Source organism: Cephus cinctus, unplaced genomic scaffold (genome assembly GCF_000341935.2).
Source record: "Cephus cinctus unplaced genomic scaffold, Ccin1 Ccin1_scaffold1333, whole genome shotgun sequence".
Taxonomy (NCBI): Eukaryota; Metazoa; Arthropoda; class Insecta; order Hymenoptera; family Cephidae; genus Cephus; species Cephus cinctus.
The window spans coordinates 351,445-369,489 of NW_014333751.1; the positions used below are offsets into that span (position 1 = coordinate 351,445).

General features: G+C 38.0%; 1 protein-coding gene across 1 annotated transcript in view; it reads left to right on the plus strand.

Annotated features, from left to right (window-relative positions):
- Nucleotides 1-1,280: 1,280 nt before the first annotated feature.
- Nucleotides 1,281-18,045, plus strand: part of LOC107272959 (protein timeless homolog) — a 98,666-nt gene continuing 81,901 nt past the window's right edge. The window contains exons 1-15 of the mRNA XM_015750671.2: nt 1,281-1,439; nt 1,927-2,084; nt 2,147-2,300; nt 2,383-2,563; nt 2,640-2,771; nt 2,837-2,932; nt 3,009-3,172; nt 6,046-6,163; nt 7,261-7,520; nt 7,869-8,001; nt 8,158-8,312; nt 9,336-9,460; nt 9,522-9,681; nt 9,889-9,969; nt 15,669-15,766. Coding sequence (XP_015606157.1) covers nt 1,991-2,084; nt 2,147-2,300; nt 2,383-2,563; nt 2,640-2,771; nt 2,837-2,932; nt 3,009-3,172; nt 6,046-6,163; nt 7,261-7,520; nt 7,869-8,001; nt 8,158-8,312; nt 9,336-9,460; nt 9,522-9,681; nt 9,889-9,969; nt 15,669-15,766 — 1,951 coding nt within the window. The 5' untranslated portion in view covers nt 1,281-1,439; nt 1,927-1,990. The remainder of the gene's footprint in view (nt 1,440-1,926; nt 2,085-2,146; nt 2,301-2,382; nt 2,564-2,639; nt 2,772-2,836; nt 2,933-3,008; nt 3,173-6,045; nt 6,164-7,260; nt 7,521-7,868; nt 8,002-8,157; nt 8,313-9,335; nt 9,461-9,521; nt 9,682-9,888; nt 9,970-15,668; nt 15,767-18,045) is intronic.

Sequence of the window (18,045 nt, forward strand, 5' to 3'; positions counted from 1 at the left end):
ATAGTAGTATCGATTAGCTATTGTTTTATTTGTCCCATGCCAATAGACCTGTATTGTTCTCGGATCTAATCCCTCCGCATCTAACTCATGTCAGAATCCACGTACTGAGTAACTGCGCTGGATTTATAGTATTATTTATATCTAAAGTCCCTCAAGGGATTGCGTATTGCTAGATGGATAGTTATTACCCAGCCGTACGTTTCTATGGTAGTTACGGTCGTACGAGAGGAAAGTACTTACCAACGTTTGCTTCTGCACGTACGTCAGCTTTGCTCGGTACCTTCAACTCGTAGAGTTTTGCTCACTTTGCGAAACGCTTAAATAAAATTTTTATTGAAGCTGGTGCTGGGCATGCTTTTTCGGTTCACAGCAAAAAGAAATCGATTTACTTGGTAATCAGTTTTTTTTTTTACATTTTATCAGTATTCTAGAATCAGCCTTTTCCAGCATTCTAAGTACATCAAATGTCATACTCTTGAAGGATATGGAGTAGAGGCAATTCATAGGCATTTTCTATCGAATGAAAATTGTAACTTTTTATATTATTAATTTAGAATAAATGCGTATTTGATTTAATATTGTATATTAATTGTTCAATTCAATATGTTATAAAACTTTATACGCCTCTAAATTTTCAGTTTGTATGGATAGTGAAAAGGGTATCTGAATCGTGACTTACCAGGGTTGGCCAGTTTGATCTGCTTCATCTTGTGAAGGGTTAACTTCGGTATGGTGATACTATGGTTTAGGATGCTGTCATCCAGTTAGGCGATGGAGGTGTTCTATGATTTTCACGGGGTTTGTATGATGTATAATGCATAACATGGCTTGACCGTTCTCCAAATGCGGGTAACGATACACCATTTGACCCTCACTTAATCCCTTGCCAATCTTATCCTTTCAGTCTAGTTTCCGCATAAGAATTTTGGATGGACTGCGTAAGTACATTTGTTTGCATAATATCTACTATGAATATTTTATAAATATGCTCTAACTTCACGTTATACTTCACCTCTATCACTATCACTTAACTTCACGAATATATTAAAGCAATCCTTTTATGAATAACAATGTTATTCTTATTCCCGTTGTTACATACTACTAGGTTATATTATTTATAAATTGTTTGAATATCAATGTGATTTCACGTACATATGTTGAAATTCATGCACAGTGTTCATTTATACATGTATAACAGTATTATTTGTATTTAACTCATGTCATGTTCAAAATGTTTCTAAACATGGCGTCTCGGTTTTCGACCAATCCTGATTCAGTTCTTACTGTCAGTTGTGAATTGGCGCGTTTTCTTCACCTGTTGCGTTTGAATGTGCATCGATTTCATAGCTTAAATCTTACCGAATATACGTATATGGAAATGTGAAGTGATTATTTATATGAAGTGTTTATTAAAATTATATTTAGTTCACATATGAATGGTACGTATGAATACGGCGATAATACCTTTTATTTCTGAATTTTCACATGATTTCTAACCTTACTGAGATGGATTCAAAACATAGGTTTACACATTAATAATTTGTATACGTTTGTTGTTAATATGAGTTAATACTATGTTATACGTAATTAATACTAATATGTAATTAACGTTATTAATACTAATAACGTTAATAATATGAGTGGTTCTTCGAATAGTTAGCTATTGGTCATTAAGATTACATCACTATATTTATTTCTAGATGTACATTTTATATACTGGTTTACGATCTGTATTTCTCGTTATATAGCATTTGTCTTCTATTGTATACTTTTTTGCTACTTTAGGATAATACTAAGCATTACTGATTACTATATTACTTGTTTTACATTATTTTTATTTTCACGTATAAACTTATGCACTGACACGAGATGTAAGTCTTCGTAAACGTTTGGATTTATATCACACGTTCATTTTATTATTTACAGGTTTATGCAGTTTGCAGTGCAAACTGTTTAAAGCATAATTGTATAAGTACGTTTATCGAATATAATGCAGGATTATCTTTCTGCTGAGTTGTCAGCTACATGTGCTGCGTTAGGGTATTATGATGGAAAAAAGTACCACTTAGATCGACATTGCTTAGGTGAGTTTTAGGTATCACTGAATTTAAAGGAATATCCATTCATTGTTATATTATACATGCAGATGTTATAAAGGATTTGATAAAGTATTTGAAAAGGGATGATAGCGATCACACAGTTCGACGTTATCTTGGTCAAGCACAGCTCCTTCAAACAGACTTGATCAAAATTTTCATTCAGTATCCTGAAAAATGTGACCTATGGGATGTTTTATTACGGCAAGTTTCTTTGACATCTATTGTATTATATATTTTTTTTTTAAGTATAGAACAGTAAGTTATGATAAAATTTTGTAAACAGATTGATGATTAACCTCACAAGTCCAGCATTAGTGATCTATAATGAAGATCTCCCTACTGAAAAAGTTTCACGTAGCTTGTATCAGCAAGTGGTTTTGCAATTGCAGGGTTATAAGGTTGCATTAGCAGATGACAGTGTTTGGACAGTCGTTAGTGAACGCTTTGGAAAAATCCTCAACATTGTAAGCATAGTAGTAAAAAATATTACAAATTGCAATCAATTGTGTTAAATTATTGTTCTGTTTTCTCCATTCTCAGGATAGTGGTGAGAGAGGCGAAGAAAATGAGTTGATTATTGAAAGGATTTTAACATTAGTCAGAAACGTTTTACAAATACCACCAGATGACAATGAAAAAAGAACTGATAATGATGCCACTATTCATGATGAAGTATAAATTTCATTACCATTTTTAATCCAGTATATAACTTTGGTTGAAATACTTTTTATTTTCAGGTATTATTTGCCCTACATGCTTCCGGTTTGGTTGATTTATTATTGTTTATTGCTAGTAATAGCAGCGAACAACAATATCACATGCAAATTTTAGAGGTATCCATTCACGTTTCATATTTGATTGCAACATATTCTGTTATAATAATAAAATGTTGAATTACGTTATATTCAGATAATATCTCTAATGCTTCGTGAGCAAAGCGCCAGCCGCTTGAGCAAAGTAGGATTGGAACGCACGGCTGCCGAAAAAGAACGGGATGGCGCACAGCTGCAGACTAGGCGGGATCATGAGATAAAGCAGAAAATGGAACGAGTGAAAAAATATGCCGGATCTAGGTAAGTTTTAATCACTTGCTCCTACCTCCTAAATAGTCAAACCTTGAACGCTGTACTGTAATTGAAAATATCACTTTGATATCATTCAATGGTTCGTCGAATCTCTGTTAACCCTCTTCAAATGTTTCATCGGTATCAAATAGGGAAGTTCCAAAAAATTTCCGAATATCTTTGAGTAAATATCTACGTTGTTCGTACAGTATCAATGGGACGTACACTGCTGGCAAAGAACTGTTCAACATTCCCATAATATGCCTTTATGAACACCATCTGTGTATCCTCAGAACCTCACTGTATCACGTGTCATCTTCGGTGCAAAGCTTTCTCATTTATTTTACATTCAAAACTCGCTTTCGTTTCGCGAGTTCGTGTACGCGCTATTCGTAAATAGATCCAAATATTCTTGCCACCTCTTTGCAACGACTGTAAAGCTTTAAGTAAAAGCATATCCTAGAGAGCGAAAGTCCCATAACGTTCAGACTGGTATGAGTTCAGCATTGCTCTCTCCTTGATGCACCAGACCTTTTATTGCAAGACGTAAATGCACATCATAATGCGAAATCGTAAATTTCATTGCAGACCATAAAGCAAGCTTTCCTCTCTTCGGAAATTGTGCATGCGGGTATCGTTGCGTGTCGACCACGTCGTTCTTGCGCACGGTCGCCTTCCACCCAGGTAGAAATCGAGTCATTCATGCTTTAATGCACAAATGAATAAACTCGGTCAGCATAAATATGATGTGCGTACAGGACAGGATGTGGTTACTCATGATAGTGATAATAATGATGATGCCTGTGGTGCTGGTCGCGTTGGTTACGGGGGCTTGGGTGGGATCCTGAGCTTTTTTACCGATCGTATGCGATGTAATGAATGTGACCCAGTTCGTAAGACAGGTCACCCGCGGTATGAATAGGTGCTTTCATCTACTTGGAATAAAAAACAAGTCATATTTTTGTAGCGAGCAACTATTTATTTTGAGACTTGGGCATTAGGATGTTTGTCGTATCACCGCGAAAAGAGCGGATCGACCTTCCATTGTGATTTGCCACCGAGGAGGTATCAGTGCGCATCCCATTGCAGAAATATCGGAATACCCAGTCAACGGCTCTTGCCTTCGAATATTCTGATACTTCTGTATATCTTTAATTATAAAAAGTGGATTTGCGCCTGTACGTATGTCAAATCATCTGGGTGACTAAGGAGCTTCCTCAAGTTTGGGGTATCGCTATTTTCTGGATTTTGCGATTGACGCAATGGCGAGGAGCTAAATTTCAAAGAGTTTCACGAGAAGAACGTGAAACGTGATTCAGGAATAGTGATTAAAGGGAAACTTAATTAATACAGGGCGCCGGCTGTTGCCTGTTTAATTTTATCGATGGTCTTGGCTCCTTGGGGCTTTGGCATACTTCGAAAAGTCAACCCTCCATAGCATGAAGGTGGTGATGGAGTGGTGTATACCTCACGGGTTTCTACAGGAGTGAAAGAAGAGTAGAAGAGACACGATAAACTGGAGGCATTGAAAGAGAGAAAGATAGAGGAAAGGAAGGGGACAGCACTGTCATTTAGTTGACTATCTGCCAGTGACAGCGACCTTCTATTTCATTGATTGGATTTTCAGAAGCTATGGGTAAAATTGAATTGGGATTATGTGTTTCCGCGAGTCGAAAGAAAATTCAGTACTCGGTTATATTGAGATATATATGTAGTATATATATATATATATTTATATGGAATACATACCTAGGTACGTAGATAGTAAACGTAAAGTATACGAGGCCACGTATGTGCCTGGGACTTAATAAAATCATATTACGAGCGTAGATTTTCCTGGATTTATAAGAAAATTATTTAGCGGGGATTTTTTGCTCGCTCGACTCATATGGATTATATATTTTTTCACTCCTTAAAAGGTCATCCTAGATCGTCGAACAAATTTACGTAATTTTTCAACGACCCTCTATCATCGAACTTCGATCTATCCTTCGGTACTCGCTGTGCTTGGCTCCTCCTTTTTCATCCTCTAATTTCTTTTATGGCTCGTTTCAAGAATCCATAAGCAGCCGCTGCACCGACACTTTCAGCGTCCTTACCGTCTTACGAATTTTCCAACTTTCCTCGAAAACTTTCATCCGAGTTTCTCCCGTTCCACAACCGTTGGTGGAGTACTTGATGGAACCCTCGAAATTGGATGGAATCACTTCGTGGTAATGGCAGGCTTAGGTACTACGAATGCAAAATTTTATAGAAACTAGACCAAGTGCAGGTGTTATAGATTTTCATTCATAACATAAAATTCTTTTGACGCAGTATAAAAGGCTTTGTTGAACAAGATTTTAAAAGGGTTCATATGTGAGGCTTCAGATTCTGCTCTTTTTTTCCTTCAATCTTGACCGTTTATGGACTTTGACTGAGCATCGTTTGCCGTCGATTATAAATAGAAGTGAAATACCGTTCATTGTTACCAATTTCTAGTGAGCTGCAGACGTTAAGTACCACTCTGTATGAGAGGTTTGTTGACTACCAACTCACTACTGCACATTTGACACAGCAAAATCGCGATGATATTGCATCGCAAATGAGGCCACGAGGTTACCTGATATTGCAAAAATATGTATGAGTGAATTGTAATTTGTATATTCCGTACCTTTAATATATCGTCAAAGCTAAATCGATTACTAGATCAAAGCACTTTCTACCAAAGCGCAGCCAATTCCACCTAGTGATATTACCGTATGCTCAGCTTTTGGTGCCTTGCTATTAAAATGATGTAATACAAAAAGGGGAGTCTATCCAGCAGTTTACACTGTATACTTAATATTAAAAGTTCGCCTTCTTATCCTGTAAATAGATGTATATTTTTGTATTTATTGTAGGCATTCACGATTCGGTGGAACTTTTGTAGTACAAAACATGAAAGCCATCGGTGAGAACCAGCTGATCTGTCACAAGCCTTTCGAGAAGATAGAAACCTTGGAATTTGGAATTGCGAAAGTAAGTAAAACTTGTGTAAAACGTCATTTCCGTGGCTCGTAAAGATAATTGCCGGCCGGCTGGGAATCTATCTGGCTTGAGAATCGTGGCGAAATGCAATCGAACTTGGTGAGAGAAGAAAGTTGAGATGGAACTAGGAAGCCTGAGGTTATTTTAATCGAGTGGTGTGAGACTCCTGGCGAAAACACTTCGTTGCACCGAGAGTCTTTGAAGGCGATCAGGAAACTAAAAAAAAAAGAAGAAAAAAATATGAAGGAACTCGAAACAAAGCGAAAGATGGTAGAAAACTAGGAAAGGTAAAAAAGACACAGAGAATCCATTCAATTAACTGTTGGTTTTCGTGGATAGTAGTATTCATTAGCAGGAAAACTGACGGGTGGGGGTAGGTAAATTTGAATGAAAATACGACTGTTAATTAGGGCTATCCTCGCGTAATTAAAGCTCGGTCTTCCTTAACGGCCTCCGAGTATTTAAAACTAGGTCACCCCCGCCAAGAGCTTTTCGACGAACATTACTATCTCCTGGGGGCATCTACACGGACCTTGGAAAAACATCCGGCTCCTCGGTTGCACGTTTCATTATGACTGTCATAAATCCGCAGGCGGAATTCCTGGAAGGACGAAAGGATCACCACGTGGCTGCTCGATAGCTTCTGCCGGATTCCGTTCTCTCTGTTTCTTCTTTGCTATGTGTGCTGTGTGTATGTGTTCTTCTTCCTCCGTCCACTCGCGATCCACTTGTTGTACCCATGGTAAAAATTTATCTGAACATTTAGAACTTGGTGCGACGAAGAGCATCTGTTTTGCAAATTAACTTTATTGACTTTGCGGAGAGACAGCCTTGTGTCTGAGGAAAGAAAAATTCAAGAGCATCGAAGGGAGCTAGTTGTGTTAATTTTATTAGCGCTTTAATTCACCGGATGTTTCTACCTTTAGCAGTGACAGTACTGATTGTGAATTAACAGACAACGTACATTTAGTAATCGTTGGATTTGTACTATCATTTATCACTATGAGCATACTAAAGGGGAATATTTAATTTATTATAAACTGATTATACGTGCTATAATGTATTTAATATTTTACTTTGGAATTTAGACAAAGATGAAGGCTCGGAAGAAGAAGGTGGACCTAGTTGACTCCTGCCAAGAACGCACTTCCGCCTTAAGTGTGCGCATGTTCCTGAAAGAATTCTGCGTAGAATTCCTGAACGGAGCGTATAATCCTATAATGAGATACGCAAAATCAATTGTCAATGGAGCTCAAAGAAGCGAATCAGACACGAGTCACTACCTATGGGCATTGCGCTTCTTCATGGAGTTCAATCGCCATTACAAGTTCCAGGTGAAATACGTGAGGCACGTACCGTTCGTATTTTACTGAGATATCAAAGGGCAGCTCTCATGCTGGCAAATGCTAGAAAGTTTTAGAACTCGTTTTACGGTTCAGGTATTACACTCGATCTTCACGTTTAGGAAAAAAGGCCACTTTTCTGTTTTCCTGGCCATTTTACAGGCTCAATAGGCTGCTCCTTTCGTAAACTTTAAACACGATCCAATCTACAATCAGCGTTCATTCTGCTGGGCATATATTTTCTTGCATGAACATATTACGTTTGCCGTTATTCTATGTAGAGGGAGCAACCGAGGGTGGTAATTATTGCGTAGGATTTATAATAATGGTTTTCTCCATAATGGATTTCACAGCGAAACGATATCCAAAGGGGTATTTTACTTGGTACAAAGAGAGATGCAACACTGTTACGAGGCGATGAACATGGATAAGAAAAACATCTCTTTGTGGTTTCAACGGTTACACGTTACATTGAAGGCATATCGCGTAAGTAAATGAATACTTAAGATGAATAAATGATTCTTTCAAATAGAATCCATTCGTTGCCCTGTTCATTCTGATGAAATAAGTGCAAATGAAAAGGAATATAAATGTGTCAGCATCTTTCGTCAGGCTTTTCAGTCTCAAGTGATCATATTTCAGGAACTTCTTCATACTTTAATGTTCATGGATAAGAGCACTGACAATGGAGTCCGGCACTCTGCTAAGGTCATTAAGAGCAACATATTTTATGAGCAGGAATATCGGGAAGTGATTCTTGGCCAGTTACTTTCTTACAATGAACAGAAGATGACAAGGTTGGTAGAAATGAATTTTACACGAGATATTTATACTGTTTATATATTTACGTTATAAATTCTTTTATACCTTCTTCAGAAAAAAGGTAAGCCGATGCTTCAAAGAATCCTAGTAAGAAATTCTAAGTATTTTGCTGGTAGAGAGGAACATTTGATCAAATATTCGGTCAATTTATATAAGAGGAGTCGATCTTTCACTGTAAAACTTCGAGAAACTAGGAATTTCATTCTGACAAATGGAGAAGATCCATGAGGGTGATCCCTCCAGTGTGCCAATAGCGGCCAACTTTAAATCATCAAAATGAACAATTGTTTTCTAAAAGTTTTACTTGCGGTAGACACGTTTTATTTAGTTCCAGTCAATCGTTTCACCCTGTCACAGCATATTCGTATATTTATTTCATTCATATCTACTCATTTTTTTTAGTCTATTCAATTTTTATTTTTTTTTCGTGAATTAAAATAGTTCTATCGACCCAGTTAAGAAAATAGCGGAATCGAAAAGTATTCAAGCTAGATGCAGATTGACGCGTTTTCACTATATATTAGACCTTCTGGTAATCTGAAAACATTAAGGAATCACGTATTATAATAGTTTACAGTTGTTTAAACTATTATGAATCTTTACAATCTCTTGTCAACAGGCTTGTTCTTCCCCACTCATTCTTTTTAATAACTTAATATAATGAAGCATGCAGATATACGCTCGCTTAACAACGGCTAACTTTTTCACTTTAATTGTAATTTAATTGCTGGATCCTACACTATGCTTTTCTTGTACGATATTCTCCTCTTGCTGTTCGACTTAGATGACCTTTCGACTTTGCGCTATTCATTTCTGCTTATGATACCAAAGACAAACTTGTTTCTACAATTTCAATTAAAAATGGAGGATATTCCATTACAACTAATGGTTGCGACACGCCTTCTATCCGCGAGCGTAATTTATCAAACACTTTTATATCTCGTCTTTCGTTTATTTGGGGAAAGGGAAAAATGGTAATATTCTTTTTTTTTTCACAGAGCGTATCTCGTGGATCTTATAGAGACTGTTCATATATTCCTGAAAATGCTCGAACAATTTTGTTCAAACACGCGACACGTTATTGTTCAGAAAGCTGAGGCGAAACGCCGAAAAGCACAGAAACGTAAGTCTTGGTACTTCTTAACAAACTTGCAATGATTCAACTCAATACTTTGATTTTGAAGGTCGCGCAAAAGCAGCTCAGGAGGAGCGCCCATCACAACCAAATCTGGAAGAACTGTGGGATGACTTGGGTCCTGAAATTTCTGCTGTTCTGTATGAGAATATCATACCGGAAGTTAGATCATACGATGCAACAATTTCTACTCCTATGGAAGATCAAAAGTACGTTAATTTCTCAGCATTTGTACTCGTTCAATATCAGATTCGAATTGTGGCAAATGAAGTTTGCAAGTTAAACGTGGTAAATTCTTCTTTTGTGTAGGTTATATGTATGCATATCGACCTATGAGTCTGACATGGAATGATGATTAAAGTCAAATTAAAGAAATTATAACAACCTGTTAATTGTTGACTTGTTTAATTTTTCAGAATGAATGTCATGAAAAAGGTACAGAAATTACTACATAATAAGCAGTTCGAACAGGCAATAGGACTATTGCGTTCTGCAAGGTAATATTGAATTTTTTATTAAGATTTATGTAAGCCTTTATTTCCTTAATTCCGCGAAGAATTCTCCATAAACTCCCCTTTCAATTTTTGGATTGCGATGGCTAAAATGTAGTTATACACCTCTGTAGCTACTCACGGGAGTAGTAACAATTGTCTTTGTAATTTTCACCGTGGCCGCCACGCAAGGTCTCGTGTGGGCGCAATAATAACAGTACATTCCATATGGACCGCAAATACGTCGTATTTCCAGTCAATATTAGTTATGGTTCGTTATTTGCTGACGCATGTCGGAGGGTCCTTCGACTGCAAGATGCGAAGCTGGAAATTCCAGTTAGGGGATAATGGTGAGTTACCACATGAGGATTGAGCAACTGTCTGCGCAAATAATTAGTGGTATATTCCGAGTTTGCAATGGGATATATTACCATCTCTGTTTGTAGCAGTATCAAATTATTAACTGCGTTAGCCGGACATAATTTTCTCTATGTATACTGCCTGCACGTAAATCATGTGATTATTGTATAAATATTATTTTATGCACAGATCATATAAAAATATTTACAAGGATATGCCTATATTCTTCGAAACTGCATGCCTTTATGAGCTAGTTTTATCTCATACATATAACATCGGTTAGTTTACATTAAGAATTTATACATACTAGAGCAACAGGGGCGCCTCGCGTACGACAATAGACAGCAGCTCTCTGAACAAATACAGTTTTCACATCAGTGTTGTTTAAAAACCAAACTGATTTTTAATCAATTTAAATCTAAATCTAAGGATTTTTTTTTTTAATTACGCCACATTATTTTTAAACAAACTACGATTTTCAAACTTTTCAAACACTCCTTGTTTAAACCGATCTGTCTCTCTTCAGCAACAACCACGGTTTCCAAAATCAACCACTTCATTTCAAAATTAAAACTAGCATCTATCCATATCAACCAATCTGTGGACTAATCAACATGTCACTTTCTGAAATGATGTATTTTTTTTAAACCAAATATCCCTTTTTGAAACGCATCAGCATCATTTGATGTCACATCACTTAGTATATTTTAATATTCATCGTCATTGACTATCGTCAACAACCAACATTTCCCTCAAGCAGTCAGCCCGTTTTTCAATCTGCTTCATAATCTTTGACTGACGACATCGACAGTCAATCACAATTTGAATAAAGCGGCGACATTACTACGATTGAAACTTTGATAAAACCTGATATGGATATTTTACTAAAGGGAGGGAAAGATTTTTTGAAATGGAACATATACGTACCAACAGGTGTAAAAATATTCTTAAGGCCTTGTGTTATATAAATATATCGAATCAGGTTCAATTTTGACGATATTTTATAACCTTATCTTTATTAACCTGGACGATTCTCAGGTTGAATTTAGTTTAATCTATGGACCGTGTGAGTGACATACTGATATGATTTATTATGAACATAATACACAGATACTACTCGATCAGTTATGTGCATAATAGCCGCTTGTCGGATCAGTGAAGTTCCATGCATAGGAAAGCCGAGGTGAGTTTGAAATTCTTGAAAAGAAATACATTTCCTTCCTAAGGAAGCAGAGAGAGAGAGAGAGAGAGTGGGGGGGGGGGGGGGGGAGAGAGAGAGATACATTGTAGCAAATAATTAAACGGGTAGAATTATTTGTGCAAGTGGCCAGCTTCCTGGCATCTCCTGGGATGATAATGGACCACTAGCTCCTTTGAAATTGCTCTTCTACCTTCTGTCCTGTATACATAGAGTGCCTGTAATGTATCCGCAATGAGAGGGAAGCATTGTTTGGAAAGGGAGATAAGGTCTTCGAGCGAGTGGTGACGGCTGGTATGACAGGAGCCGTCAGACGAGTTTCAACCCCGACGCCGTCGCTGTCGGCTGTTTCATAGGGTTGAGGTTGGTCGATACTAGCAGGTACGAGCCTTCTCTATTGACCCTTTAATGCACTGTAGTGCAAAAAAACGTATGGAACACCCCTCTTCTTTTTATCTTCTATTTCCACTTTTCGTAGCTCGTGGGCACAATGGTACTTGGCCTATGGCAGACTTCCGACGATAGCATCGCGTAAGGTCGAAATAGATGGTATTGTTTGCATTGTTTTACTAAACAAAGATCATCCCGGGGTTAGAGAGTGAGAGGAAAATCTTGATTTACTCTTTGGTATGTTCGATGAATTCTTGACTACCTACTCGAGATCCTGAAATACCCAGAGATCATATAGGGAATTTCGTGTTTCAGTAAAAAAAATAATCGCTTCTCCATGACAATTGCTGGTCTGTGGAGAAAATCGAATGGATGAGAAAATGAAGACGAATGTATGTACGTCACCTTGAAACTCAACGAATGCAGTTAGAGGTAATGAGGTCAAAATTTTGCGAATCACTCGGTTAAAACTTTTATCATGCTTTTCTTCATTTAAGTGAATTCATCTACGGCAGTTGCCGTTTGACGTGCGCAAGTACCGTATCTCTTGACAAGAATAGGTGAATATGCATCCGGTGGTACATTAATTTCACTCCGTTGCCAGCGTAGAATTACATAGAGGTTCTCTTCACTTCCGGCTCCGCTGAGCTCCCTTCCCTCTCGTCCTCTTTCTCGTTTGCTTCTTTTACTCATTTTCCCCATTTTCCACTCGTTCGATCGCTACTCCCACGTTCCCTTTGGCATGTTCTGTTCCCCGCCCAATTAACCTGGGAGAAAACTGCGCGCAGTAAATGCAACCGCAGATATTTACATTACATTAAATCCGAAAGGCTCCCACCACCAGCCAAGTGAACCGAGTTCATTGAAGTGAACTGGCACCTAGATTTTACTTTGAAGTCTCCGTCGTCTCGTTCCCAGAGACTCATCTATTTATGGGTGGACCTCGTTCCGTGATGCAACCCCTTATACAATCACTGGATTACAACCTGGCTGACTGGTACCTCGGCAACCCTTTCTCAAAACTCTCGTCTTCTATCGTAACAGCCGAGCGACGTTCAACTCGTAAACGTCAGAATCTTCACGCTCGATCCTGGCCCGTTCATCGGTCATCCTATTGACAGATGCCTGTCCAATACTTCTCATCCTTGAAAATTTACCACTTTGTAAATCCCACTTTGGCTCGTTTCGGTAAAATCGAAAGCTCCTTTGCTACATCATTTTTTTTCGTCACTCTGATAAATCTTACAGCAGCTTACCTGCCCTCTTTCCTTCTTCCGAATCTTGGGCATCTTTCATCTCCTCTTATTACACTTGCTACATTTTTGTTATATTATAGATTCCAGTATCTCCCTTTGATGTTTATACTGCAGGTGCACTTTCATTGTGCACGTAATGAAGTTGAACTATGATGGCTATATTGTGGTTTATACGTAACATGAAACGAAGGACGGTGGACCGTCAAGGAGTATAGATCCTGTTGCTAATCTCGCTCTTCTCTTATAGTTGGGAAATTGTTAGTAACACATTTATGATAATATCTGGATATTATGGTAAATAATGTAATACTCTAGTTATTTTTGTATTTCTGGTTACAAGATCCAAGTGATCCCGTTATATTTACGTTGTAAATGTATCTTGTGAGCTTGCAGCTGCTGGAAATCGGTACTCCCAATCATGCTTGCTACCTCGAGGATATTCTCATAGGTCATCTTATAGTCGTTCTAGCATTCTTTATTCCTTCCATACCGAAGACAAATCGGCTATGGTAAATATCCAGTGATCATTTTTACTCGGCAAATATTAGTCTTTTTGCGTCATGGCACATTGTGAGGATTTTCAATACGGAACTGGCTTGCTGTGCTCGCTCTGAGCTAGGATCATTCGTGTGATTATAGTTTTTAGTAGACCTTGGAAGTAACGTTATCTTTATCTATTTGGAGTAACGATAGGTTTCGTGAGTTTATGTAAAATTGATTCTATAAAAAGTCATTTTTTCATTGTAAATGGTGCCGCATTTGTAAAATGAGTGTGAAAATGTGTGTTTAGACGGTGCGAAAAGGGACGAAAAGGGCCTGAGGGAAGGGTCTGAGAGATCTCATTGTCGTGTGACTTTGAATTGAGGTATAATGGGAATTGTATGGTGCTAGATTTCTATTCAGTCACCCCTGCTGCTATCCAGGCCGAGCCACTTCTTCTACTAGGGGATAGCAGCCCCGACACCATGAGCTTATTGGATTGACTCTAAAAAGGGGCCTTGCACTTTAGAGGATCTTTTGAAGTGCTTTCTGCTAGGGCTTATGACACCTTGAAATTAAGTTTCCTCTATCACGCATAAACAAACTGAACATCAACCCTTAGTGACGTCAAGGTGTATATAAATATACAGTCCTTCGCTTAGTTCGAATTTCTTGGATTCGGTATAGTTAAAAAACGTTGCTTTTCGGAGATAGCATTGTACTATTATTATTTTTTTCTCAATAGAAAATATGCTTCCCGGGTTAGCTTTGCCTTCTAGTCACGTTTCTCGATTTCACTGGCATTTTCTTTGATCCTTTTCACTCTTCGCAGAACTACAGTCTCATCCATAATGCTTTGAGTGTTTTTTGCTCTAGTTTTCTCACAATTCCGCAAATTCCAAGAAGAAAATACACGACACACAATACTTCCTAGAAAGCACAATACCCTGCTACGGCGACCCCTGCTGCCTGTGGCGAGCACCGGGCGCAACCCTTTGGAAGAACAGTGGTGCAGGCTGAGGGAAAGGATTGAAGCACTTGACGCAAGGAACCGGATGTTGGCATAGGTCATGGTGGAGCACTCACGCTCACCGGAGTCCCTCCGAGACCCATTGACTTTGCCACTTGGTTCTCTTCGCCTTTCTTTTACATCGTATGTCTATATTTTGACCCGCATTGCCCCGAGGAACCTTTCCCCTTTATGGAAGAGAATAAAAACACTTGCCGTTAACTAGTTCAGGTTATTTAATTCACTTTGTCTCGTTATCGTGAAAACTGCTGTAGATGGTGCGTCTAACCTCTTTGCTTTAGAAAGTCACTTAGCTCGAATCGCATTTATAATTTCATAAGTAATCCATTGAAATTTCATAAGGGCATGAATTTCGTTGAGAATTCGAGGCTCTTTCATGATTTATGATTTCATGCGTGCGTACAGTGAATTGTGATTTATGTCACTCCTGGAACTGAACTTTAGTTTCTAAGCGAATTACACTTTTATTGATTTATTCAGCTTTCATTGTCGTCCTTGTAGATAAATGTTCTTAGTTTTATTGTTCGAAGCGCGAGAAGATACGTTTTATAGTGGATTTATCATTTGCTTCATAAAAACTTGCAGTTGGAAAACAAATTTATTTTCGTGGAGATTATTTTATTCGATGCAACGTATTCTTTAAGAGAAGGTAAAATTGCAGACAGAATAACGTCCAGGATGCAGGACTTTACGGGCCTCTCGGATATAACAGTATTGGTCACCACCTTCAACATGATTTGATCCTCTTACAGACTGATATTGTCACAGTGATATAGTACGATACAGTAGTAGTATTATAGTTATAAAATATTATATTCTTTTAAAGATTTTTATTGGCTGTACAATACTCTTTATTATTATTAAAAATAAACTTTTTTGAAACTTACTCTTCATATTGTTCAAGTCGATGTCAACGATTGTGATCAAAAGAACTTCAGGATGGACGATAACATATAGATCGAATTTAACGGTGAATTCTTTTGTTTTTCAGAACAGTCTGGCCCGATAACGACTACTTCGGACGAGCAGACATGCCAGTCCAGGAGGAGTTCTTGGCTCTTCGTGAAATCTTCAGTGCAGATCTCGGCGGTGAGTAGCTTTCTTAAAGTCATCTTCTCTTTGTATAGCTTCCGATCGTATTCGATTTTACTTTTGCATTTACATTTAAATGTCTTCAAGCCGACGAGCTCGAGCTCTCTTTCGACTAGTTATTGAACATATAAAACCTTCCCTTACATCAGGGTGTTTCGCTGAGGAATAATCGTATAAGTGGAATATGGTAAAAGTACCAAAAAGATTATTATATAATATGAAATTACTCGAATGCCCTAGTATACCTATGAATTTGTAAATTTATCACCAACGATGGTTTCAGTAATTTGGCGATTTGTTGTGATGAAAAATTGTTTATATGCATATATATATATATATATATATATATATTCCTAATGGATTATTAACGCAAGTTACAATTTAATCTTGGTCCAATAAAATTTATTGGTTACATTCATGATCAAAGGTAAGCGTTGTAGGAGTACCTTAAATATGTTACATCACAAAAAAGAGGGAAGAAATGGATAAGAAGTATAAAGGTCGAGTCCGCCTACAACTAACACAAGACTGCAAGTGTTATCAAGGGCTCAGATATTATTTTTTCCTTATAGATATTAAGGGAGAAAAACTTACAAACACGTGAGTCAAGGGAGGACGGAAGGTGTTCTTGTGGGTGGATGGTTTGCAATAACTGGGGCGTATATCATGACACAAATTTAATTAAACGCGCCGCTGGTATTCATTTCGTGCTTCTAATTTATGTATGAATAACTGCCTTGTTTACCGTCGAGGTTTTGTCACGGAGTCCCGCATGGCCAATAGAAATTTACCGTTTCACATTTTTCCACCCTTATTCACCCCTTCCATGTGTATCACATACATCGATCCAAAAATTCTCGCTAGGCATCAAGCGTATGCCAGAGCAACAGGAGTTTCCATGTAAAAAAAAAGAGGAGGCCAAACCCTCCCTCCACCCTTCGTTTCGTTAATAACTACCCTATCAGCGTCGATGGTTCGTTGCGTTGGAATACAAGATTGCACATTATTTTCGTTGTAACCATCCGCCAGGTAAATATTGTCAACTTCTGCTGATTGTCCGGTGGTTTATCGATCGATGCTGATTACACGGTTCATTAGTTTTACCTTTTTACATCAAATGACAAATGGCCGTGTCCATTGCGTATGGCCGTCAAATTCTACAGGTGTAATCAAAAGCTCTCGGATTAATTTACAATTCGTTGACATTCTTCATCTGCCATTACCATTATTTATTTGCATATCAATGATCGTACAGTGCCCGCTCCTATTCTCATTGGGGAGAGGAATGACCACGGTGGCGCTGCAGTCAGCTACTGTCATGGCTGCTGGAAAGTATCTTTCTACGATTTCCACATAATTCTTAAACAAGCCTTTTGCTGTAATCAGAGTGCAGACAGTTACTAGCCTTCGGATTAGAATCTTGGCTTCGTTTTACTCTGTGACATGAGATCGTCAAAGGGTGGCTTCGTGGTTGTCGGGGAGTTTGACTGTCGCTAAATGTTCATTCCCCTTTTATACGTACGTCAGAGACACGTGTATAGTAGAAGTAGGTGTATACATAGGCGGTTTCACGGATGCGAAAAACCTCTGTAGTATCAACCTTACGTGTCTCTCAGGTAACACGGAGGTTTACTTTATGACTTTGCTTCTCCCTTGACCGACCCTTTTTCTACCCGGTTGCATCCCCTTTTCATCATCCTCGTATTCCACAGAAATTCGTTCTAATAACTGGATATCAAATGCATTCCCGCTGCGTCGCTATTACTTGGGATTATTGTTTGATGTATTTTTTTACTGTATTTTGTTTTGCATAAAATTTTCTAAAGACGGATCATTATTGTTCTCTCGTTTATACTGTACAACAGGCTACAGCTGTACTTGGTATTGTTCGGTACAATTACGTAATCGAATTAAACGTGCCATTTAATATGCTTCCCAATTACATGCCGAACATACGTTAGCTACTGCTAACGACATTGATATCGAAATGGCATCTAATTCTATTGAAATATCGTGTTATTGTATTTATTACACGTAGACGTACGAGAGTTATTATGTAGCTAGCAGTGTTACGTAGTTTCCTACAATTGATGTTTTATCAAGCATGTTCGTACAATATATTAGAACGTGTTCACGGCTCGACGAATCCTCTGAAAAGAGTAAATCGATTATCAGCCATGATTGAATAATTTATTCATTCGCCATACACGATTTGTTGTTTCCTAAATAATCGGAAGGAAAAGTGTCCTCCTCCCCCCCCCCCCCCCCCCCCCCCC